This window comes from Corythoichthys intestinalis, chromosome 22 (genome assembly GCF_030265065.1).
Source record: "Corythoichthys intestinalis isolate RoL2023-P3 chromosome 22, ASM3026506v1, whole genome shotgun sequence".
Lineage (NCBI taxonomy): Eukaryota > Metazoa > Chordata > Actinopteri > Syngnathiformes > Syngnathidae > Corythoichthys > Corythoichthys intestinalis.
This window is the reverse complement of record NC_080416.1, coordinates 53,066-77,059: the sequence shown is the minus strand read 5'-3', so window position 1 is coordinate 77,059 and position 23,994 is coordinate 53,066. Positions and strand designations below refer to the sequence as shown.

At 53.6% G+C, this 23,994-nt stretch overlaps 4 protein-coding genes across 10 annotated transcripts; 3 read left to right on the top strand and 1 right to left on the bottom strand.

The window, feature by feature from the left end:
- On the top strand, positions 1 to 7,911 carry ntaq1 (N-terminal glutamine amidase 1). Of its 2 annotated transcripts, XM_057828537.1 has the most exons (8): positions 1 to 268; positions 3,633 to 3,732; positions 3,799 to 3,849; positions 3,919 to 4,067; positions 4,135 to 4,259; positions 4,330 to 5,296; positions 7,702 to 7,758; positions 7,822 to 7,911. In XM_057828537.1, the coding sequence occupies exons 1-6, from the start codon at positions 171 to 173 to the stop codon at positions 4,452 to 4,454; spliced, it is 648 nt and encodes a 215-aa protein (XP_057684520.1). In that variant the 5' UTR covers positions 1 to 170; the 3' UTR covers positions 4,455 to 5,296; positions 7,702 to 7,758; positions 7,822 to 7,911. The 2 variants fall into 2 exon arrangements, with proteins under 2 accessions (XP_057684520.1, XP_057684519.1); XM_057828536.1 differs by having other exon boundaries at positions 3,633 to 3,849.
- On the top strand, positions 5,893 to 11,196 carry lrp12 (low density lipoprotein receptor-related protein 12). The gene is made up of 11 exons (XM_057828518.1): positions 5,893 to 6,083; positions 7,702 to 7,758; positions 7,822 to 7,957; positions 8,016 to 8,218; positions 8,354 to 8,601; positions 8,662 to 8,811; positions 8,880 to 9,101; positions 9,163 to 9,429; positions 9,500 to 9,702; positions 9,765 to 9,897; positions 9,979 to 11,196. Exons 1-11 carry the CDS (start codon positions 6,047 to 6,049, stop codon positions 10,825 to 10,827), a joined length of 2,505 nt encoding a protein of 834 aa, XP_057684501.1. The 5' UTR covers positions 5,893 to 6,046; the 3' UTR covers positions 10,828 to 11,196.
- Positions 11,183 to 19,877, bottom strand: LOC130910887 (regulating synaptic membrane exocytosis protein 2-like). Of its 3 annotated transcripts, none has more exons than XM_057828513.1 (29): positions 17,830 to 19,859; positions 17,648 to 17,761; positions 17,473 to 17,572; positions 17,139 to 17,262; positions 17,032 to 17,066; positions 16,911 to 16,966; positions 16,808 to 16,843; positions 16,598 to 16,728; positions 16,369 to 16,540; positions 16,129 to 16,285; positions 15,962 to 16,030; positions 15,769 to 15,895; positions 15,580 to 15,687; positions 15,438 to 15,488; positions 15,302 to 15,370; positions 15,183 to 15,242; positions 15,008 to 15,102; positions 14,466 to 14,858; positions 14,340 to 14,381; positions 14,218 to 14,256; positions 13,863 to 13,885; positions 13,685 to 13,791; positions 13,486 to 13,620; positions 13,115 to 13,284; positions 12,904 to 13,039; positions 12,723 to 12,835; positions 12,552 to 12,653; positions 11,701 to 11,840; positions 11,183 to 11,639 (listed from the first exon to the last, which is right to left on the bottom strand). In XM_057828513.1, exons 1-29 carry the CDS (start codon positions 17,878 to 17,880, stop codon positions 11,442 to 11,444), a joined length of 3,153 nt encoding a protein of 1,050 aa, XP_057684496.1. In that variant the 5' UTR covers positions 17,881 to 19,859; the 3' UTR covers positions 11,183 to 11,441. The 3 variants fall into 3 exon arrangements, 2 of the variants coding, with proteins under 2 accessions (XP_057684496.1, XP_057684495.1); XM_057828512.1 differs by having other exon boundaries at positions 14,993 to 15,102; positions 17,830 to 19,857; XR_009061929.1 differs by lacking the exon at positions 11,183 to 11,639 and having other exon boundaries at positions 13,690 to 13,791; positions 14,993 to 15,102; positions 17,830 to 19,877.
- Positions 19,878 to 20,829: 952 nt separating this feature from the next.
- On the top strand, positions 20,830 to 23,962 carry jtb (jumping translocation breakpoint). Of its 4 annotated transcripts, none has more exons than XM_057828540.1 (6): positions 20,830 to 20,979; positions 22,789 to 22,950; positions 23,026 to 23,066; positions 23,197 to 23,282; positions 23,353 to 23,432; positions 23,507 to 23,962. In XM_057828540.1, the coding sequence occupies exons 2-6, from the start codon at positions 22,859 to 22,861 to the stop codon at positions 23,661 to 23,663; spliced, it is 456 nt and encodes a 151-aa protein (XP_057684523.1). In that variant the 5' UTR covers positions 20,830 to 20,979; positions 22,789 to 22,858; the 3' UTR covers positions 23,664 to 23,962. The 4 variants fall into 4 exon arrangements, with proteins under 4 accessions (XP_057684523.1, XP_057684522.1, XP_057684524.1 ...); XM_057828539.1 differs by lacking the exon at positions 20,830 to 20,979 and adding an exon at positions 21,059 to 21,375; XM_057828541.1 differs by lacking the exon at positions 20,830 to 20,979 and adding an exon at positions 21,062 to 21,371 and having other exon boundaries at positions 23,356 to 23,432.
- Positions 23,963 to 23,994: the final 32 nt, after the last annotated feature.

Sequence of the window (23,994 nt, the reverse complement as noted above, 5' to 3'; positions counted from 1 at the left end):
TTTCAAGTTAAAAGCTGCATTTTGCCCAGAACCTCCTACAAAGCCGAACACGTTTGAGTCACAGCACATTTGTTGTAAATCAAGTAACGGCCCAGCATTGCTGAAATGTTGAGGTTGTCTCGATGTTTCCGTCGAGCAAGTGTCGCGGATCGGGGCTTTTAGGCTGAAAGATGACCGCACCCGCCAGTTTGTCTTCGGCTGGCTCCAACATGACGGAAGACAGAATCACGCCGGCGCAGGAGGAGTGTCAATACAGCAGCTGTTACTGGTAAACGACGGCGAGAAGACGAGCCGTTATCATACTCGTCGTCTTCATCGACACGCGTGACGCCATCGTTGAATTTCCGTGGCTTCTTGTCCCTTCGTCACCGTCGAATGCAGGGTTGCAATCGTTTGGATTCAAAACATACGGGACCTTTGCGCGACCCGACAGAAATGCCAGTAGAAAATCACGATCGCGATTGACGTCCGGGTTCACCGCATCCGTCAGGAAAAGAAAAGAAAAAGCTGACCTTTTACTGTGAAGGCCAATCAAGGAGAACGAAATCGAAAAACGTCTTTAACTGCAGTCTGGCCAGGGTAATTGTTTGTATTGTGTGCATTACGGTAACACAACGCAGTGGTTTCAGAGTGTCTTTATTAAAAAAGATTAAAAAATGGCCAGGGAGCTATCCAAGAACGGGGCCACCTCAGTGGGGCACTGGCGCACTCACAGACTCAAACTTACGTATTGTCATATAAAAAATGATTTGGGGTCTCAAAATAAAAGTCCTCTGGATAATATGGCCATCATTCGTCTGATTTCAAAAATCACTTAAAAAAAAAAAAAAAGGGACCGTTCCTCTTCTGAGGCATACCCCAAGACTCGAACGAAAGTACTCTCATGAAATTCTGATGTCATTTCGAAATAAAATTTGAAAATTGCTCATCATTCCTATCATTTACCCTGATTTTATAAATCCATTTAAAAAAATATATATATATATTAGGGGTGTCAACAATTAAAAATTTTAATCGAGTTAATTACAGCTTAAAAATGAATCGTAATTAATCGCAATTCAAACCATCTATAAAATATGCCATATTTTTCTGTAAATTATTGTTGGAATGGAAAGATAAGACACAAGATGGATATATACATTCAACATACGGAACATAAGTACTGTATTTGTTTACTATAACAATAAATCAACAAGATGGCATGACCATTATTAACATTCTGTTAAAGCGATCCATGGATAGAAAGACTTGTAGTTCTTAAAAGACAAGTTATAGAAATTTTATATCAAAACCCCTCTTCATGTTTTCGTTTTAAAAACATTTGTAAAATTTTCAATCAAAAAATAAACTAGTAGCCCGCCATTGTTGATGTCAATAATTACTTAAACAATGCTCATGGGTGCTGAAGCCTATAAAATCAGTCGCACGCAAGCGCCAGCAGAGGGCGGCAAAACTCCAAAAAACACAAGTAACAAGTGGCGTTGCGCTGTGCTGTCATTTTAATCTGTTTGAGCGGGGCATGTGCGTTAATTGCGTCAAATATTTTAACAGGATTAGTAAAAAAAAATTAATTACCGCTCGTTAACGCGATAATTTTGACAGCCCTAATATATGTATATCTATATATATATTTATATGAAATATCCAAAGACCATTCTACTTCTAAAGTACCGTAATTTTCGCACTATAAGGCGCACCGGACTATCAGCCGTCACCCAGCAAATTTGGCACGAATACGGCATTTGTTCTTGTATAAGCCTCACTGAACTATAAGCCACCCACTGCGGTCCTTACTGGATATTTACACCAAAAAATGCTAGCCGGTAACGCTTTATTTGACAGCGGCATCGTCAGCTGTCACGAGACCAAATGACCCACCATGAAGCTTTGAACCAATGGGCCGCAAAGCTTCATTGCTTCAAGACGCTTCATTTAGCCATCACTGCTCCCTCGGGGGTGACGGTGAACCTCCGCTGCCACCTGTTGTTGTCCAACATGCCTCCTTGCATGCATTGGAGGGCTACAGATGTAAATGACAATCAAATTTCATGTTCTGTGCTAATTATTTCTTCAGTTACTGTTCCAGTTGTTTCATTGATTGCTAGTTATGGTAACACTTTATTTGACAGTGGTGACATAAGACTGTCGTTAGACAATCATAATTATGACATGCCACTGTCACGAGCATGAATGAACGATTACAACAGATGTCATTTATCGGCTGTTATCCGGCAAACGATCTGACTTTTGAATGGATGTAAAAGACATAAATGGAGTTAGTGACATCGTTTGCCAGATGACAGACACTTCATGACATCTGTCTTAACCATGTAGTAATGCCCATGATAGGGTCATGTCATATTCATGAAGGTCTTCTGATGCTGCCGTCAAATAAGGTGTTAGCTATTAACCCAAATCAATCAACAAATAAGCCGCAGCATTCAAAATGAGGGGAAAAGCCGTCCGTTCTACTATACTAGACTTCCCAAAGACTGGAACTTAAGTACTCTCATGAAATGTGTCTGAAAATAAAAATACTTGCTCATTATTCCTGTCATTTAGCCTGATTTCATTCATGAATTTGGACAAATCTAAGCTAGAGCGTTCTACTTCTGAGGCCTACTAGACGACTTGATCCAATGTACACCTATGAAACTCTGATGTGCCATTTCAAAATCAAAGTACTTTGAAAACTGCTCCGTATTTTAGCCTCATTTCAAAAGATTTTGCGACTTCTGAAGCGTACTCGACAAATCCAACTAAAGAAGTCTCATGAAATTCTCACACCATTTTTTCAAATCGGGCTAAATGACAGGAAATATCATTTTATTTTGAAATGACACACAGAATTTCATGAGAGTACTTTAGTTTAAGTCGCGGATGAGCCGAGAATGCCTACAAGTGGAAGCGTCCTCGGATGTCTCACAGTTTTGTTTTGTTTTTTCATTTTAAAATTGGGCAAAATGACAGGAAATATGAGGCATTTTTAGTGACTTTTATTTTGAAATGCCACCTCGCCTCCGAATTTTGCGAGAGTCTTGGGATACCCGGTCGGAACGGTCCTTGGATATCTCCGAGATTTTTTCAAATGGATTTTTGAGAACGGGCTAAACGACAGGAAGTATAAGCATTTTTCCAAAGTACTCTCATTTTGAAATCACACGGCAGATTTATATGAGATCACTTTAGTTTGAGGTCCGGGGTTGTTTAGTATGCCTGGTTCTTGGATATCTCACGTTTTGTTTTGAATTCATTTTTGAAATCATGCGAAATGATGGCCATATTATCTGTTTCAGAGTACTTTTGTTTTGAAATCCCAAGGCTAGGCTAGGCTATTATTTTTGTGGATGCGGTTCCGCCAAAAACTTTCCCATTCATTTCCAGTCAAGCAAATTTGTTCCCTCCCACGGCCCTCTTCGCCATACCGTTGACATCAAGTGATCAACAGGAAGTGACCCGCTATTCACCCAAAGCACTCTGAAATGGACAGGAAGTAACCCCGAAATGCCTCCAAAGGAACAGGAACCGTCACGACAAAGCTAACATCCAGAGATGGCATTTTCTTCTTGTTGATGAATTTGCACCACTACGTTTGTGAAAACATCGGTGCCATTTCTTTGTTATCTTCGCAGTGAAGAAAATGTGTGGAAGCTCTGCGATTTTGTCCGGCGAGAGGGAAGCGCGCCTCTCCCAGAAGTCTTTGCGGTTTTCATCTCCAATGACAACAGAACGGTGAGCCGGCGCGGTCGCGCCTCGGCGTCGTCGCCTCACGCCGACTATTTTTTTTTTTGCCCTCAGGTTCCTTTGTGGGAACAGAAGTCGGCGTGCGGAGAGCGAGCCGTCGTTTGGGTACGCGCCGGCCGGCCGGGCGACAGCGGGCGAGTGGACGGGGGGCGTAACTTGTCGGCGTGTGCGCAGGATTATCACGTGCTTCTCCTTCACGCGAGGCCCTGCCGCGAGGCCGCCGTTTATGACCTGGACTCCGCTTTGCCCTTTCCGTGCGGCCTCAAAGAATACGCCGCGCGCGGCTTTCGTCCCGACGACGCCCTGGAAAGCCGGTACCGCAGGTAGCCGGGCCTCCTTCCCTCTCTCCGTCGTTTGTTATGCCCGAACCGCGTTTGTGCGTCGGCGCAGGAAGTTGCGCGCGGTTCCCGCCGACGTTTTCCTGTCAAAGTTCGCGTCGGACCGCTCGCACATGAAGAACGCCGACGGCTCGTGGAGGACGCCTCCCCCGCCTTACCCGCCCATCTCCGTCGCAGGTCAAAGCGTGCGTGTCCGGCGGCCTCCCTCCGTCCGAGCTCTCTTAACCGGTGGCCTTCTTCCTGGCAGATTGTAGCATGAACCTGGACGACTTCATCTGCATGGAACCCACCCGGGGCTGGGGCCAGGTTTTCACTCTGGAACACTTTCTCCGGCGCTACCTGACGCCCGCGCCTGTGCCGTCGCTTCCGTAGTTGCTGTCTTTTGGATTCTACCTCAATCATTTCTGACTTGTTGTTGTAAAACCTTACACTATAATGAACCTTTTTCCAAAAAAGAGTTGACATTGCTAAGATGTGGCACCGAACAACTTGTCTGCGTACCGTATCTGTGACCTTAGTTGTAAGACGAACTGTTTAATAATATGGGCCAACTGATAATATCGGCCAATAAAAGCATTTCAAATGATATCGGTATTGCTTGTGCCGGCTTATAAATTTACGTACAAGCCTATGGCCTTTGTGCGCGCGCGGGCCGGTCACGGCAGCTGTGACCTCTCCAAACAAAGATGTGTGGGATTTGTTAACTGAGGAACAGGCCTTAATCACTCCAGGTGCACAAATACAACGAACAATACTGAAGGATAAGCTCATCACATGTAACTATTGCATCACCAGAAAAAAAGTCGTCAAAAATGTGTTCAAGAGATGCATGCATCTTGCAAAATGCATCTTGGACGGCTAAAATGCATTTGGCTGCTGCTGATCCATTGGCGTGTCCTATGATTGCCTGCCTGTATATGTAATGGCGAGGTTAGTGGCGGATTTATTTGTTTTCGTGAAGCGTCGAGACGAGCCGGCCGAGGCGGCTCGGGCATCCGGTTCCGACGCCTCCCCGGAGAGGCGTTCCGGGCACGTCCCGCCGGCGGGAGGCCCCAGGACGCGCCGGAGAGACCGCGTGTCTCGGCTGAGCCGGGAACACCTCGGGACCCCGCCGGAGGAGCCGGTCGAAGTGGCTGGGGAGAGAGGGAAGTCCGGGCTTCCCCGCTAAAGTCGCCGCCCCCGGGACCCGACCTCGGAGCGAGCGGAAGATGATGGTAGGGTATGAAGTAGGGACATTTTTGGCTCTTTTCAATTTCTTTTACTTATAAGCGACATGATTTTGAAGTAGTTGACTTATTTTTTGGAATTGTTGCATTCATCATTATTATAGCATTACAATACAATTTGAAATAATTGAAGTACACGAGCGCATATATTTGGAAGTGATGGAGAATGTCAGGATGAAGGGCATCCAAACGAATCATTTTTTGACCTTTCCTGCAGCCTCCGTCGCGTGACGTCACATCGGAGGCGTGGTTTGCTTATGCTCAAACAAACAATCAGCTGCTGCTGCTGCCGCTTCCGACGCCGAGGGGCGAAAAGACGCGAAAAAGTCGAGCGAGTGGCGAGGGCCAACGACTTCCAGCGAACGAAGAGAAATGTTGGGCGCGCTCCATCGTCGCTCGTCGACGTCGAGACACTCGCGGCCGCGTTGACGCCGGACGAGCGGCTCGTTTAGCTAGCCGAGTTAGCGCGCGCAGAGCCGCGCCGCGCCGCCGTCTCGGAGGAGCGGCGTCGCGGCCGAAAGGGCCGACGGAGCCGCGCCGCTCGGCGGCGACTTTGCTCGAGCAAACGCAGCCTGCGTCGGAAGCAGATCTCGCCGCCGGCGATGGAACGTTGGCCCCGGACGGGCTAGCGAGCCGAGCCGAGTCGAGCGCAGCGCAGCCTCTTTGTCTCCCAGTTAGCTTAGCTCATCGAGCGAGCGAGCGAGCGAGCGCCTGTTTAGTGACCTTGGGCTCGTCGCTATGGACGTCTTCATCTTCTTGCTCCTTTTTGCAGCAGGTGAGTTGAGTTCCCTTCAAGCGAACGCTCGAATAATGGCCGAAACGCAAAAGCTCGTCATCGTCGTCGAGGCCGCTGCTTCGTCGTAACGTAGCCCTTGATCTCCACGGCAACGGCCGACGCCCGCCGCCGGACATGTTCTGACAGACATTGCTCCCCATCAAAAAGGGCAACGTTGCGCTTCTGCGCATGTGCGTCACGTTAAAAAATGGCCACGAATGTAGCGGTTCCAAAGTAAACACTAGTACAACACTTTCCTTGAAGAAAGGAATATTTACTTAAGGGCTGCAGCTATCGAATCTTTCGAGTCATCGACTGAAAATTCTATCAACGAATCGGATAAAACATTTTGTTGGTCATATATAAATATGCATGAGAAAACAAGACATTTCATCTAATATTGAACCGTTTTCAGTCAATGAGTATCTATTTTCTATGTACGTTGTTGAAAAAAGCCAACAATTGCATCTCAGATGTGACTAGAATGAAAAAAGACTAATTCACTGCTTTCACTCCAAAAACTTGTAGATCTAATAATAATAATAAAAAAAAGTTTCTTATCTAAAAATGTCATTACGCTTGATAACACACATCACTTAAAAGAGAGGTGTTTCCATTGAATTTCCATTTGTGTCAAGCTATTTTGAAGTTAGTCTAAACCTGATAGGATTTTGCAGTGTTCAAAAGAAGTGCATGTATTGGAGCACTTAAGGGACCAGTGCTACTTGGTGTTTTATCCAGCAATGATGACTGAGCTCAAATTGACAAGTTTTTATTTGACACCCTAATTACTCTACAGCACTATGCTTTCACAGATTAAATAAGGTCTTTATGTTAGCCACGCATTGACAGTGGTCAATTCTAACCTAGCCCTCCCTCCGCAGGGCTAACGTCACGTGAGCGAGTGACAGTAACGTTAATCTTATTTATGAGCGCCGACAAGTCTACTGCTTTAAGATGGCGGCCATTTATTAACGCCGCCGAGTCTGTCATTTCGCTTCTAGTTCTACATACGTGTGATATCTATGAGACGCATCAGGCGCTACCCGCTATCACCGTAGCAACACGCGGGCGTCGTTTTGAGCGGCTGTCGCCCGCTGCAGGAAGGCATTTTCTTTTTCTATTGCTTCTTCCTCTACGCGTGTTAAAAGTAGTCCGGGCAAAATTTGATGCTTAGAGCTGGCCAAATTTCCTCGAGGTGACTAAAATGACTCGGATCACTTTTTAAACTCAACTTACTCAAGTTGCCCGAGTATTCGTTTCAGCTGTAATTGACTTACGTTGATCGTGGACGGACACGTAGAAAAGTTCTCCTGGCTCGGAAACATCCTGCCACGTGAGCCGCACACGACAAGCGCACGCCGCTCTCTCACTGTTAATGTCTTCGCCGCGTCGCGTCGTTAAGCATCAATTTACACCATATTCATGTGGCACACCTATGTTTATGATGGAACTTGTTTATTCAGCACCTTTGGATAACATTGAGAGCTGTTGCAGCTGAATGTAAAAGAGGGCTTATTCACCGCTACAATAGCTTTGGTTGCAAATTGTGCCAAATTTGTCCCGCGTAAAGCAATTTTCCGCTTTTCTGCCGTCTAAATGTCCCTGGTTTGTTTAGGGGGCGTGGCGGCGTCTCAAGGAAACGACAACATTTTGGTGTCCGGGATTTCCGACGGTGAGTGGTCGGCCGGCCCGCCCGCCGAGGAGCGCGTCCGACTGGCTCCGCTCCGCTTTTCAGCGTGCGGCGACTCGTCGGAGCTCTTGCGCGGATCCAGCGGGGTCATCGCCAGTCCCGGTTGGCCTTTCCGGTACCCGGCCCGCCTCAACTGCAGCTGGAACATTCGCGGCCGGCCCGGAGACACGGTCACCATCAGGTACGCCCTCGCGCGGGTTATATTCGGCGAATGACGGCGGCCGCTCCTCCGTCCGCAGCTTCCAGGACTTTGACCTGCAGGGCTCGCGTCGCTGCTCGTCTGACTGGATGTCCATCAGCGGCTACAAGAATCTGGACGGTCTGCGCGTGTGCGGCTCCTCCCTGCCGCCTCCTTACATTTCTTCGCAGGACCGCGTCTGGATCCGCTTCCGCTCCGACGAGGCGCTGGCGGGGAAAGGTTTCAGGCTTTCCTACGTCACCGGTGAGTCCCGCCGGGGACGTTAGAGGGGCAAAGTTGGGCCAAACCGTGGCGTTTTCGGCGACACCGGGGCTCCCCCGTCTCGTACCGCCGAGTCTTTTAACCCAAATGCCGGAACGTTCTCCGCCGGGGCGGCAGGTAAGCCGGACGTCGCCGGCTGCGACGCGGAGCAGTTCCACTGCTCCAACGGGAAGTGCATCCCCGACTGGTGGCGTTGTAACTCCATGGACGAGTGCGGCGACAATTCGGACGAGGACCTGTGCGCGGACTCGCCCTTTTCCTTCCAGCCCTGCGGCCCGGAGCAGTTCCCGTGCTTGTCCCGCTACACGCGGATCTACACTTGCCTGCCTCGCAGCCTGCGTTGCGACGGCAGCATCGACTGCCAGGTGGGCTCCGCTCGCCCGCCCGCCCGTGATGTCTGTCGTTCCGACGCACTCTCCTTTCAGGATCTGGGCGACGAGATCGACTGCGACGTTCCGACCTGCGGGGAGAGGTTACGCAACTTCTACGGCTCCTTTAGCTCTCCTAACTATCCGGACTTCTACCCGCCGGGAAGTAACTGCACCTGGCTGATCGACACCGGAGACCACAGGAAGGTACGGACTGGACGGCAAGAGGGAACGCGTTCCTCCTCGCCTATGACGGCCCGCCCTTCCTGCCGCAGGTCATCCTGCGTTTCACCGATTTCAAACTGGACGGGACGGGTTACGGCGACTACGTGAAGGTTTACGACGGCCTGGAGGAGAACCCTCGCCGCCTCCTGAGGGTTCTGACGGCCTTCGACTCCAGGGCGCCGGTCGCCGTGGCGTCGACTTCCGGACGGCTGCGCGTCCATTTCTATGCCGACAAGATCAACGCGGCCAGAGGCTTCAACGTCACCTACCAGGTGGGCTCGGCCGCGTTTTACCAGCACCAAGCGGTCCGACGGTTCCGTCCGGTCGGCGCAGGTAGACGGCTTTTGCCTGCCTTGGGAGGTTCCCTGCGGGGGCGACTGGGGCTGCTACGCCGAGCGCCAGCGCTGCGACGGCTACTGGCACTGCCCCAACGGCCGAGACGAGTCCAACTGTTCGGCGTGCCGGGAGGACGAGTTCCCGTGTTCCAGAAACGGGGCCTGTTACCCGCGATCGGACCGCTGCAACTACCAGAACCGCTGCCCCAACGGCTCCGACGAAAAGAACTGCTTCTTTTGCCAGCCCGGAAACTTCCACTGCAAGGTAGGTCCCCTCGCTTGCTCTACCAAAATGGTGCCGGCCGGCCGAGAAAAACGATGCCGTCGCCTCGCAGAACAACCGTTGCGTGTTCGAGTCGTGGGTGTGCGACGCCCAGGACGACTGCGGCGACGGCAGCGACGAGGAAAACTGTCCCGTGGCGGTCCCCACCAGGGTGATCACGGCCGCCGTCATCGGCAGCCTGGTCTGCGGCCTCCTGCTGGTCATCGCGCTAGGATGCACGTGTAAACTCTACTCCCTGCGCATGTTCGAACGCAGGTAGGTACGAACGACTTTGAACCGGCGCCGGTCGGAGGCGTGACCCGTGCCGCTGTGCCCAGGTCCTTTGAGACGCAGCTGTCCAGGGTGGAGGCGGAGCTGCTGAGGAGGGAAGCCCCGCCCTCCTACGGTCAGCTGATCGCTCAGGGTTTGATTCCTCCCGTGGAGGATTTCCCGGTCTGCTCCGGGAGCCAGGTAACCGCGCCCGGCGTCTGTTGACCGACTCGACTGCTCATTTGAACCCTAATCCTAACCCTTGTCCCCGCGGGGTCTCAGGCGTCGGTCCTGGAGAACTTGCGCCTGGCGGTGCGTTCTCAGCTGGGCTTTGCCTCGCTCCGGCTCCCTTCCGCCGGTCGCCGCGGAAACCTGTGGCGCGGCCTCTTCGGCTTCTCCCGCTCTCGCCGTTCGGGCTCCCTGGCCCTGGTCTCCGCCGACCCGGAGGACGGCGGCGGTACCGCCGGTTCCGCTTCGGACCTCTTGTCCCCGGACTCGGACGACACGGATACGGAGAGCGAGAGGGGGCGGGAGCGCGGCGGGGCGGCGGCCGGCCCCGTCGCCCCTCTGCCCCGGAAGACGGCGCCCCCCGCTTCGGCGGACGCCGCGACGCCGACCCCCGTCGACCCGTCGCCCGGTCCGCGCCCGGTCCGAAACCCGCCCGCCGAAGACGGGGAAGCGGACGCGGGAGGTCCCGGCGGCGAAACGTCCCGCCTCCGGGCCCCGCCTGCTTCCACTCTGCGTCGCCTGAGCCAAAATCTGCACCGCCTCGCCAGGAGCCTGGCGTCTAGCGGCGCTAACCGGCAGAACCGGACTTGGCCCAATCACAGTCCGCTACGGCGGCTGGCGACGGGAAGCGGCCGAGCCGAATCCGGCGACCGGCCGGGCGGCGGGGACGAAGACGAAGACGCGGAGCTGCTGATACCGGACTCGGACTCGTCCTCCTCGTCGGGCGCCGTCCGCCGGCCGCCTCCGGAGCCGTCCGCGCGACATCAGCGCGCGGCGCGAGCCGGCCGGGACGGACCTTGTCGAAGCTGCGGCAAAGTTCACACCGCTCGTATCCCCGACGCCTGTCTGGAGGTCGGCGGTAAGTCGGAGAGCAGCGACGACGAGCTGCTGCAGCCGTGTTGACCGGCCCGAGGAGGGGGTAAACGCCGTCCTCGCGCCGAGCGGACGGGTCTCGGGTAGGTGGCCCCTTTCTTCCACTTCCTCGGCTGACATTTGACTGACTCTTTGATTCTCTGGGGAACCTTGGATCCTGACACTCAGACAAAATGTGAAAAATTGCTCTCCTCTCCTGAAATAGCCAATGTGGTGTCTCATAGCCCGCCCCAACCTAAGAAAAGATCTTTGGAAAGTATTTTTTTTATGGTACCGGTTTTTATTTATTTTTAGCGTTGTCCTTATTGTGATGTTGTGTGGCCCGCATGATTGTTTTATTCTTCTGACTTTTCAAAGGGGATTATTAAACCTTGAAATGACGCTCTCGTTTGTTTGCCTTTATTGTTAAAGCCACAAGATCCAAAGTTCTAGAAAAGAGCCGGCAAACCGGAAAACATTTCCAACCTTTAATGTCGGCGGCCGACTCCGGCCGGAAAAGCGCGGATGGCGGTTGTCCGATTTGCGCCGCTAAGTGCGCTTGGATGACTTTTTTTTCTGTCTGTCTGTTTGCTAGTGCGTCGATTCCACAGGCGGAGTCTTCCGGTCGGGTCCGGTCCGGTCCCGCGAGTCGCTCGGATGGCGGATCAGCTCTGTGGCGCGCCGCCGCCTTCTGTCTCTTTATTGGTCAGGGGAGCCAAAGCCGGGTCCACCAGCGTGGTGGCGGGAAAAAGCTTGAACCAGCCGATCACCATGACGGACAGGTCCAAGTCGTCCAATAGAACCTGAGCGGCGCCCATGAAGGATTTATGGTCCATCTTGCCGTAGTCGCCCCACACGATAATCTGACAGACGACGTTAGCGTTAGCTCGACGGGTAACGCGGCGGAGCGTTTTTACGACTTACCTGTAGAACTTTGCCTTCGGGATTTTCTTCAAACTGCAGCTGTTGTTGATAAAGCGGATCCAGCGTTTTTCTGGCCAGACGGGTTCTTCGCTTCAACAGACATTTGCCGTTATCCATCAGGTAGACCTTGACGTAAGCGGCTGCGGCGGGCGGAGAAGCGGCGTTACCGCGCGAAGCCACGAGACCAGTCTTCCCCGAGGTTCGGTCGGGACACATAAAGACAATCGGGCTATGTTTTCTTTCAATTTTGGATCGATGTCAAACTCTGAAAAGACTACTGTAGGCCTTTAAAAAGAGTGTTCGATAGCCATAATGAGTACATTTGTCCCTTGTTGAGATGTGTGCTCTACTACAGTTTCTAGAAGACACAACTAAAACGGTCAAATGCACAATCTAGGCTTATGTGTGGGCGCTGACAAAGATTGTGAACACGCCACGGTTGTCAATGATGCCTTAAGTTGGGTGTTGCCAACTCCCCAGTAAGGGAAGTAGCTATTGGCTGTCGCTAGATGATGTCATGGCCTCCTTTTACATCATTTGCTTGCCATTGTAATGGCCGCTGTAGTAGAGAGGAGAGGAATCACGTCGTGGGAGAAGCAAAAAGGGAGTCAAAAACAGCAGAAAAAAGTCGCTTGTCACTTTTGACAAAGAGGAAGCTTTGGGAGTTTACCTGATTTAACACTGGCCGTTTCTCGTACGGGGCACGAGCGCAACAAGTCAATATCAAGTCCCGTCTCTCTACGTCACTCGGCACAGTTCTTTTGCGCGTACTAGACGTGAAACCACACCGCAAACAAATTCCCGGGCGCACTTATCGAGAAGCTCCCGCGCCGGGCCGGGCCGGAACTTACCCGGCGTGTTCTTGTTGCCTTGTTTACCCACAAGCCCCCTGGCGCGGATCACCTCCACGTCAAGGCGCTCCTTTCTGTAGACCATTCCGATCTGAATGTCTCCTAAGAGGGACAGACTGCGTCGGACGCCGAGCCCGCGATGGATGTATTTTGCGGTCGGTCGGTCGGTACCCATCGGTGGCGTGGCTAACGTTTGCCTCCCGGCCAGCTGGGCGGGACCTAAGCCGTCGAGGAAACCGGTGAAGTGTTTGTCCGTGGCCAACTTGACGCCCGGAAAAATCAAGCTGAAATGCAAAGCGCGACACGTGAGCAGAATAGGATTTAGGCGAGGATTTAGCGGGACGACACGTACGCGCCGGGCTTGGGGTCCTCCGCGTCGGGATCGCGGCTCGGCTGTCGGGTGAAACGTGACTTGAACTCCACGGCCAGTCCGATTTCCACGCTCCTCTGAACGGGGAGTCTCACCACTTTCTTCTTCTTCTCTTCCTCTGCACGGAAGGCAAAAAGGGTCGACGCAGATGTGACGAAGGTCAAGTCGGGAGTTCTCGAGGGTCGTCGCTTACCTTCCGGATTGAGTTGCGAGGCGCTTTGGCTCTTCTTTCCCAGTCCCACCATTCCCATCACCCGAGCGCCCAAACTGGAGCGTCGCTTCTTGTCGTCGTCGTCGTCGTCGTTTCGGCTTAGCGAGCAAATGTCTCCGCCGGCGGCGGACTTGGCGGGAGTGGCGGGCGCCCTGCGGGCGGTAGAAAGTGTGTCACAATGGGATGACAAGCTTGGCCGAAAAACGATGACGGCAAAGGAAATTTGCTTCGTTTTGGTTAAGTCGCTCACATTCCTGCCCAAGTTGCCCGTTTACAGTCGTGCGGTATAGCGGTATCTCGGTTTTTAGCGTGACAACATCGGCTTCGCGGATGCCGCGCCGTCCGTCACTTACTTTGACGACTCGGGCGCCGCCTCCTCCTCCTCTCCTTCCTCCGTCGATTGGCTCTTCGGTAGGCCGTCCTGTCCTTCGAGTCCCGCGCCGGAATCCGGCAAAGGGTTCTCCGTACTTTCCGCGGCCTCCGACCCGCTGCGTCCGCCAATGACAGATATGCTTTCGGAAGTTCTCCGACGGCGGCCGGCGGCGGGCTCACCCGACGCTTTGAAGGTCGTCCGGTACGACGGACTCGGCGGAAGCCTCGCTCAAATTGCTGAGGGACGACTTGACCGACAAGCCGTCCGGCTCCGGGCCGTCCGGCGCCTGCGCGTGCGTCACGACGAATTCGGTCAACGCGTCGTCTCTCGGTCGCGTCGTCCGCGACGCGTGCTCACCTTTTCCCAATCCGTTATCGAACCTGCAGAAATATTGGGTCGTAGAATTAAAAAACGGCGATCGCCCGATCTGGTACGAGCTCACTTTCGAGAGGCGGACCGAGACGACTTCCCAAATTTTCCGACGAGCCGAAGCCCGTAGGGAATTCCTCTATCCGCTTTCCGTAACGAACGCGAGACGAGGATCGTACCTATTCTAGCCGTGACTACGCTCTCCCGCGGCGAGCTACGGCTTGACAAAGCGCACGGTTTATCTGCGTTAACCGGCGAATGAGATCGGGTCCGCGTGAGAACGTGATTCGGACGCCCGTTCGTCAATACCCTCGCTCGTTCAAATCCGGACACGCAAACGTACCGTCATCCGCTTTGGTCCGCTGGTCCTCCCACGTGACCTCTGCGCCGGAAAAACCGAGAACGGAAAGGGCAAAAGTGGGGCAAAAGGGAGATCACGCGAAGGCGCGTCGGCCGGTTACGGACCTTTCCTGCCGCCTCCGGGCGTGGCCGAGCGTCTCTCCGCCTCTGATGCGCAGCGACCACATCAGAGTCAGGTAAGCGCGCCGGCGGACGAGCGCCGTCCGTCGCTAACGATCGCCGAGCACGTACCTGGCGTCTGACGAGGCGGGGCCGCGGAGTAGCCGGTCGCGGCGGGAGGCGGATCCCCGCGACAGGTAGCGGGGTCCGCGGGAGGAGCTCGACGACCGAGGACCGGGTCCGCTCGCGGACAAGGGGGGGAGGTCGGTCGGTCGGGAGAAGGCGGCGCGGCGGGAGCCGGAGGGGAAGCGGCGGGCGGAGGGGTCGGCGAGGGCGGGGCTCCACGGCGGCCCGCCTCGACGGCGGAAGGCGGCGGTCCCGCGGGAGGTGGAGGTTGCACTCTAATGAGCGGAGGGCATTGATGATTGGCGGCGTGAGGAAGCGGTCCGTGCGAGGGGGGAGGAGTGAGACGAGCGGGCGGCGCTCCGGCCGCGATCGTCACGCCTTCGGTGGCCGAGACCCAAACTGACGTATGGCGGTTTAAGAGAAGAACAGAGATCACTTGAAAAGTCACAAAAGGCGGGGCTCTGGGAGGAAAGTACTACGTCGGGAACTAGGAGTCTGTCAGGATCGGGGCGCCGGATCTCTGTCTCTCTCACGTGTGTCCGCCGCACCTTTGGGCGGGACGGCGGGCAACCGGCGTCCTCGGCGAGCGCACTCGGGGCTCCCGATCGGACTCGCGCGCAGCGAGCCGTCGTACCGGCCTAGCCTGTCGGAGAAGCGCCCGCCGCCGATGACTTTTCAAATGCATCTTTTTTTCTATCGGAAGGAGTTCTAGCCCACGTTTACCTCAGAAGCTCCTCGTCGTAAGGTTCCGCCTCCGAGGGTAAATCCGGAAAGAAGTTCTGGCTAAAAAGTAGGACAAAAGCTCAGGATGTTCCAAATGGCAGTTGGGGCGAAAAGCTGACCTAAAGTCCTCCAGGCTCCCGTTGGCCTTGCGGTGCGGCCAGGACGTGTGACACAATCTCCCGGAGTGACTACACAGAGATAAAAGTCAACTTGTCAGCCCTAAGAAGTGTACAACGTGTGTGGAATTTGCAGGACCAGTCGTGGGAATCCAGGGAGATGGCCCCTGATCTTCTTCTCAATGACCTCCTGCGTGGACACGTGAACAATCCGCTTTGGCTACCGGTAACTACTTCTTTTATGGAGAAAAGAGTGACCGCAAGTGAAGTTTTCGTCTTACTTTTCCAGGTTGCCGTAGCGTCCCACGTCAGAGTGAGCGCGAGTGATCTTGGCGCCTCGGAGCAGCCGCACGGCGTCGTCGCGGTAGAGCGGGTAAAGAGGGTTGGCGCTGAGGGCGGGCGGGCGGGCGGGGTCACCGCTTAAGGCCACGAACCGAGCGCGGGCCAGAGCGGCGGAGGCGACGACCTACCTGCGACTCGGCGACCGGCGCTCGGCCGGCGGCGGATCGTACCTCGCCGGGACGAGGTCGCACGCCGAGCCCGGGCGAGAAGATGGTACGTGCGGGTCGCAGAGGCGTCGGCCGTTCAGCCGGCAATCTGAGATAAAGGGCCGTCAGACCGGCGGGTATACAAACCGACCGCCGAAGGCGATTCGCGGCCCACCCGGCATCGCCCCGATACCGTCCTCGCAGTCGTAATCGGAAAAGTCTCCGTCGCTGAACCTGTTAAAAGCTGTGCAGAAAACACGAGAGGTTCCGTTTCACGGCCTTCTTCCGCCCGCCGAGATCTTCGTTACTTTCCGTCCTCCAATACTTTTATGGCGTACTCACAGTGCGCTCTCCCGGCAGCGGATCTGTGCAGCGGCGTTCTCCTCTGCAGGTACGGAGAGGCGTGGGCTCGCGGCAGAGAGGCAAAACTGTTCCTGAGAAGTTTGAACCAATGAGGCCGATCGTCCAGCAGGTCGGACTTCTCTAGCCCGATCAGAACCTGGATGAGCGCACGGTCGTAAGACGTCACGTCTCGGTGCGCGCCAACCGGATCGGCGAGGATGGCAAAATGCGAGACCTCACCTCCCCGAGAAACCGACTCCCTTCTTCTGCGACTCCGGCCTTGTCCCAGACCGTCAACTCCACCGTACGCTCCGGCAAATCCCTTTCGTGGACCGGAGAGTACACGAAGGTCTGGTTCCACCGAGGTTCCGCTAACTTCTTCACCGTCTTGGTTCTCCGCTTACTCTTGCCGCTGAAGAGAAAAGAAGCTTCCGGTTTGTTCGGGGAGCGCGGTCAGATGACTTCTTACCTTCTGTCGGGAAGTAGGAACATTTCGACATAAAGGTTCCTGGGCCGGCCGTCTAATCGAACGGGAAGTTCTTTGGCGCCGAGGACGGTGACGATCAGCTGACGGCCCACTTTATCGTACCACAGCTTGGCCTGCCGGCAAAAAACGGCGTCCCCGGCGTTTGACCCCCACGTGGCCGCGCTTAACCTCAAAGACGCTTGTCTCACTCACCTGAAGCCTGGGAAGCAGAACGGTCTCGCTCCCCGTCTAAATGACAACGGCACACATTTCAGCCAATCGCCCCGTAGGAACGCTGCGTGCGTGGCAAACCTACCGAGAGCTGTCCTCGCGTAGCGTTGTGGTTTACGGGAGAGTCAAAGGAACTGGAACCTGTTCAAAAGAAAATCATTCAAAGCGTCTCTGACAAAACCAGCAAAGCTCAAACATCAACTAACTGGAATCCAGCTGGCAACGGGAGGACTCTGCGACTCTGGAAACACAAAACAGAGAATGTCGGACGTCAGGAGAGGCCACGTTCCGACTTGAGGGGGCTCGCGCTCACCCGATCGGTCGCGACACCAACAGCTCCACTCGCGGCTCCGATTTGGACTCGGAGATGATGTTGTAGACATCGTTGAAGGTGGCTCCCTGTAGAATGTGACCGTTCCACTCCACCACCTGATCACCTAAAGCGTAGAGACACCAGGTCCCCTCACCGGATTACACGCTTGACCTATCTCGGCGCGAAGATGGACGTCGACGCCGTAAAAGAGCGCCTTCGGATCGACAAACTTCAAGGTTTCGGGTAACCCTCCGTACGGTCGAGTCGCGCGTGCTGGAAACCGCCGGGCGGACTGGCGCCGTATCCTAGCGTAGACATTGTAAAGTGGCCTTACCTGCTCTCAGGTGTCCTACGATATCCGCCAAACTCCCTCGTTTTACTTTAGTGATGAACGCGCACAGGTGACCGGAATCTGTCATTTTACCGCCAACCACCTGCCAGGTTAAACAAAGTCACCCACGTCAAAGAGAGGCCGCGGCGGACGGAGGGACGGCGCCACGAAGACCGGCCTTCAGTCCGAGCAGCGCGCCGGCGTCCGCGTCGACGGATCCGTCTTTGGCGCTTTTGTTGAGCAGAATTCGGCCGACCAGACGCTCACCGTCTGCGGACGGTCGCCACGACACCTGCCGCCGGAAGGAAGGACAGAGCGAAATGACCGAACCTGCTCGCGACGGCGAGGAGGCGGCCTTACCGTGGGCGACGAGGCGGGTTCGTCGCCATCCCGCAGGTGGCCGCGCTCCATGTCGTCTCCTGGCGAGCGACTCCGAGGACAGGCGGGAGGAAGGTCAGACTATTCGTACCGATAACACGGGTAACGCGACGCTCGCTCAAAGATGAACGCACGAAGAACGCGTGAAATGTTTACAAAGGCCGCATAATGATGTCACTCGACTTCATCTGCGGCGGTCGCGCTAGCGACTCGATTAGCCTTCGTTCCGCCGCTACTAGGAGTCTCGCATATTGCCGCGAGTTTACTCGGAGCCCAAAATGGAAGCGGCTCAGAAGCGTCGCGTCCTCTGCCCCGGTCTTTTAGTCGGACCGTCCGTACCGACGCCATATCCCTGAAATAAGAGGAAAAGTGGCGGGCGAAAGGCCACGTCGTCTCTATTCCGGCGATCCCCCGGCACGCCGGCGGGCTAATCCGTCTCCCGTGCTCTTAATCCAATTGAAGGCGAGATGCCGTCGTCGAGAAGAAAAAAAATCCCGGCGTTCATTTCTTGTAGTTTCCGTGGACCGTTCCGGGCCGGGACGGAGGCTCTTCTCGGGGGTCCTTCTTTTTCTGTCGGCGGGCCTCTGGGACGAATCCCGTCCCGCCGAGGTCGGACTAAGCCGTGAGCGAAAACTGCGCGCGCACGGGAGGAAAGAATCCCGGATCAGAGCTCGTAATCTGCCGACTGAGCGGCGGTCCAATCGGGACGAATTGTCACCGTGACGCTGGATTTACTGTCCGCGCCGCGGGGCTCTCCCTGAACCCGACGAACCGTCCGAACCCGGCACGACGACTGAATGAACAACCGCTCTGTGCTATATTGCAATTTTTTTCTGTTAAACGCAGCTCATTTTCTATTTGCCAGTGACGTCCTTCTGCCGTGGGAGAAACTCCCGCATTCAACGGGGATCGTGTTACTGATTTCACTTGATAAACTTTCTGAGGAATAGGAGAGAAATGCCTAAGCTTGTCCTTTGTGGTCAGGTCAGATTTGAAGCACCGGAGAAGGGAATCCTTACTCCGCCGGTGTCCAGAGAATTCATTTTGTCCTCATAAACACACAAACCGCATTGTCAGCACTGCGAAGAGCCATGTTCGACGCTAGGACCGCCTCCCGCACGCGCCGGGCTACGCCCCCTCGACGTAAATTTCTCCTCGTCGAGATGTCGCCCCCGCGGCGGCGCGAGGACGTTCCGGGCGATGACGCGCATCGGGACCCCAGGATGCGTTGCGTCTTAACCGCTAGCTTTGGACTTTGTGTCGGGTTAGCGCTAGCTACATTTAGCGGCACTAAGCTTTTGCAAGTGCCCCAATTTGAAAAGCTGTTAATCTTATTAAAGAGCCTTAGTGTGTGTGTGTGTGTGTGTGTGTGTGTGTGTGTGTGTGTGTGTGTGTGTGTGTGGTGTGTGACCTTTGTGATTTTTTTTTTTTTTTGGTTTCATGCTATTAATATGACATGTCATGAGCATGTTTGAGTGAGTCATCATTTTCTTTTGGCGCTCGCCTGCGCAGAAATGCGATCGCGGCAAAAATGAGGGAGGAAGAAGCGAGCGGTCACGTGGTCCAAAGCCGACTAATCTCGGCATTCTCGCCCCGGTTCGACGGACGAACGGCGGCCGGCCGGCCGGATGAAGGGAAACGCATGGGTACTGTTGGCGCTAGCGCTGGCCCAGGCGTGTCTGCGGGAAGCGGAGTGCGTCCCGCCCACGCAGGTAGGCCGCCACCTCGACCCCGAGCCTCCGCGCGACCTCTCGGCCGCTCCCTTTCGCCGCCTTCCCGGACTTTGTCGCCGCCTGAGGAGGCGTCGCTTCAACTACCTGGTAAAGGCTCGCCGGCGTACGGCCGCCGGCGTCAGTTTAGCGTGCTAACGCTTTGTCTCCGCAGTGTCACAAGGTCAACTTCTGTTGGTGGGGGCGGAGTCACAGCGGCCAGGTGTGTCCGTGCCCGAGAGGGTCCACCTGTTTGCGCGTCTTCATTCGCAGCCTCTAATTGGATTTCTTCCATCAACATATTAGCACGTTAGTAGGCCGCTTTCTAAAAGACGCGTTTTCCACAACAAACGCAACGGGTCACGTGGGACGACCGGCGAATTCAGGAGTGTACGCCCAACGAGTTGCAGGTCCAATAGAGATTTCCTCCGAGGACCCTTCTGACTGTAAAAGCATGTGATTGATCACACGGGCTCGATCGTAGGACTTGGAATAGTTAAAATAGAGGTTTTGCTTTTAGTTTTGAAAAAATGAGGGAAAATAAAAATGAGATGGAATTTTGTAAATCAGTGAAAAAATACAATTTGGAATGGAAATCAGTTTCTCATTTACGCCTTGTTCCAGTGTAATGCATTAGCCTAATGCATGTGTTAAACCTTTCATTCATTTTCTGTGCCACGAATCCTCACGAGGGTCACGGGGGCGCTGGAGCCAATCCCAGCTACCTATGGGGAGTATGCGAGGTCCACCCTGAATCGGTTGCCAGCCGATTACAAGGAGACGAACGACCGTTCGGGCACACGGTATAGCGACAATTTAGAGCATTCCATCAGCCTACCGTGGATGTTTTTGGGATGTGGAGGGAAACCCGAGTACCCGGAGAAAACCCACGCAAGCACGGGGAGAACACGCAAACTCCAAACAGAAAGGCCAGAGCCCGGGATTGAACCCTTGATCTCAGAACTGACAGGGGATCGTGCTAACCAGTGTGTGTGAAACCTATTGTGTTTTATTGTGTATTATCTTTATAGCTGTATATCTTTACGTCTCTTTATTGTGCTTTTAATCTTTTTATGACTGTTTTGTTGGTATTGTCATTCCATCTGTCTTGTGAAACGTCTTTGTGTGGCTTGAAAAGCGCTTTAGAAATAAAATGTATTGCTATTATTATTATTAAAAGCAGTTTTTGCATTTTGGTGGGTTTAGGAGGTTTGACCCCCCCACCCCCCTTAAAAAAAGGGGAGAGGCCTTTGCATATTCTTCAAAAGTATTGGTTCCTTCTACTAGCCAGACACTTTTTGGGAGTTTGATGATAATATGTGACAAAGCGCGTTCCTTTTTTTGTGGCAAAAAGTGGCACCGTAAAATCATATCGTCTGAACAAACGGAACAGAGCAGAGGGCTTGGACTGGATAAAAACAAGGCACGGTAGTATTTATTATTAATACTGATAAACGAATATGGACAGTACTGGCTTTGAACTTTAAAATGCTCAAGACTTTTATTTAGTGAGACTGCAACAGTTGCTGCATATTTTAGCAGTGCAACTGGTAATGATCGATGGTGAATCAAATCATTAGGCCGTAAAGAGATTTCCTGTAACGTCCTTTTATTTTGAAGGGCTTTCGGCGGACGTCGCGCGGCGGCCATTACGGAAACTCGCACTGCTTGTTTTCGTCGTGACGAGCCTTTGCTCCTCTCCGAGTCGTCGCCTTCGCTCTTTATTTTGAATCGGAAAAAAAAATACGTGAGATTTTGTCTCGTAAGTCAACTTTGGACTCGTTGCCCCAAGGACGACTAGGCCTTCGGTTGACAGTGAGTGAGTTGAACCACCTGAGCTTACGCTAGCATGAATCTCTTTGTGAATGACAACATCGCCGCCTGCTTTGACTAGAAAGGTTGACGATCGGTTGAACAATCCTTAGCTTTGTTGAGCTGCTTTTAAGGAATGGAAAACGGTCGTTCTTAAAATGAGTTGACTTGACAGACGTACGTCTACGACACGTCGGCGCCTTCGCCATATTGGATGTGGCAGACCTCATCTGCGTGCAAATCAATGGTCTCACCATTGCTAGGGACCATATAACAACATAACTAGAATGTACATTTTTTGCTGGGGACGGGACCTTAATAAGACCAAACAGATTATTGAAGTAAACTAATTCATTTATAGACTAAATGATCAATGCAAAATATACATGTATGGACTTATACTAACTTCATGTGCATTGGTTCAGGTGATACACTGTTTGATTCAAACCTTTGTTTTCAAAAACTACTAAAACATTTTGAAGTGCAAGTCCTTTTATTAAAAAAAAAAAAAAAGGGGCGCTATCCAAGAATGGGTCCGCTTCCAGGGGACACTGGAGCACCCCTCGACTCAAACTGAAGTATTGTAATATAAAAGTGAGTTGGGAAAAAAATGAATGAATGAAAATCTGAGATATCCAAGGACCTACCACACGACCTGAACCAAAGTACTCTCATGAAATGCTGATGCGCGATTTCATTTCACAGATTTTTTTTAATGTCAGTTCACGTTTATGTCGCTGGACCCATTCTTGGATAACTCCAATTTTATTTTTAATAAAGAGACTTGCACTCTGAAGCCACCGCGTTGCATTACCGTAATGCACAAAATGGATACAATGATCCAAATGAGCGATTGCTAGCTTGACTTGATTGTTCCTTGCGGAGGCTGGCCTGACCGAGGTAGTTTTGCAGGTTAGCAAGTTCACGCAGTTTAATGTTATGCTAACTCTGATGCAGCTTGGACTTTCAGTGTCAAAATGAGTGGCGTTTCCCCCTCCTCTGCAACATTGACATCTTTTTACATTATTTATAGTGGCCGGCGCTGGCCGAAAAAAACTTCTAAAGGAGGCGGCGTGTTGTCAACGTGAATCTGTCGGGGCTGTGCAACGGGGGGTGTCAACTGTCAAGTCATCGCCCGATCAAACGTGTGCTTGACGGGGTGACGGACCGGCACATTAAGCGAGCGAAAAGGGATAAATGTTTTCTGAATGAGAAACAGAGCCCAGATGATAGGCCACATTCGGGGGGGACTCGACGCTTCTCGGGATTTCCCGGATTTGCGCCGACTCCCCGAAAAGCCGCGATCCCGGCCGTCTTTTCTCCGGAAGCGACTCGTCGGAGATTTCCTCGCCTCGACACGTCCGAGACGGACTCTCGATGCGTCGAGGCTCGCTCGCGATGACTTTTGATCTGTTTCCAGCGTGGCGGGCGATGGAAAGCCAGCGCCGGCGCACTCCCGCGGCAACGACAGCGGACCGGCTATAAGCGCAATGGAGAGCTCGCGTTGGCGCGCCCCGCTGGCGTGCTGCCGTCCCCGCGCCCTGGTCTTGCATGCGCTCTTCTGGGCTCTCGTGGCGCTCAGGTGGGTCTCGCGATGGCGACGGGGCATATTTTCACGTGTTTGTTTTGTGACCGTCTTGTGATGTTTTTGTTCCAGGGTGTTTGGTGCCGCCCTGCTGGCCGAAGACAAACTAGCAGGTAAAAGCCAGCGCGAAGGACAAAAATCCCTCTTAACGAAGCCTTAAAAACGAGCCGACGAACGTCGCGATCGCCGCTCTCGGCTACCCGGTGCGCAGGTGCTATAGCGTTGTGGTCTTGCGTCCCGCAGCGGTCAGAGCCGCCGTGTCTCCCTGTTGGCTGCTGGAGGACTTTGTGGTGACGGGCGAGTGTTCGCAGTGCGACGCCTTTCAGACGGTACGTCGTTTTGACACTTAAACGCGTCTGCCAGGCCGATGACCTTTTTCTTTTCTTTTTTTTTTCCCAGAAGACTCAGCCGGCGTGCGGCCAAACGGGCTACGTGGAGAAAATCAACTGCACCAAGTCCAACCGGGACGAGTACAAAAGGTGGGCGGGAAAAGGCGCCGCGCCGCGCCGCGCCACGTCGGCGCCTTTCCCTAACGGGCTGGCCGTTTTTTCAGTTGTCGCTCGGCCGTCACGGAAGAACGTCGCTTCTGGAAGTTCGAGGCGGCCGCGTTGTCGGCGACGGCTCTGTCGGCCGTCCTGGTGGTCCTGCGGCAGCGCCGGCTCGACCGGCTGGCCTCTGAGAAAGTTCGCCGGCAGATAGAGTCCATCTAGCGTCGAACCGATTGGAATTCAAAACTTTTGGATGTCGGATTTCGGGCCAATCTCTGCGGGGAAGTCAATCTTTCCTTGTGCGAGCAGAAGAAAACCTCTGGGAAAGGCGCGAGTCCCGTCAAGTGTCTGCTGGGAGTTGAAGCCGGTTGTCTATTTGGACTATTTTGACAGTTAACGTCCACACGGTTAGGTTTTATTCTATGAAAGCTGGACAGGATAAGCTTTGCTTTCTTGGGTTCATTTGTGCAACAAAGCTACTCTGTCGGAAGAAATAAAAGCCCTCTAGGCAATGACCGTCAGCGCTAGTCACTGGCATTCTGTACACCGCTTC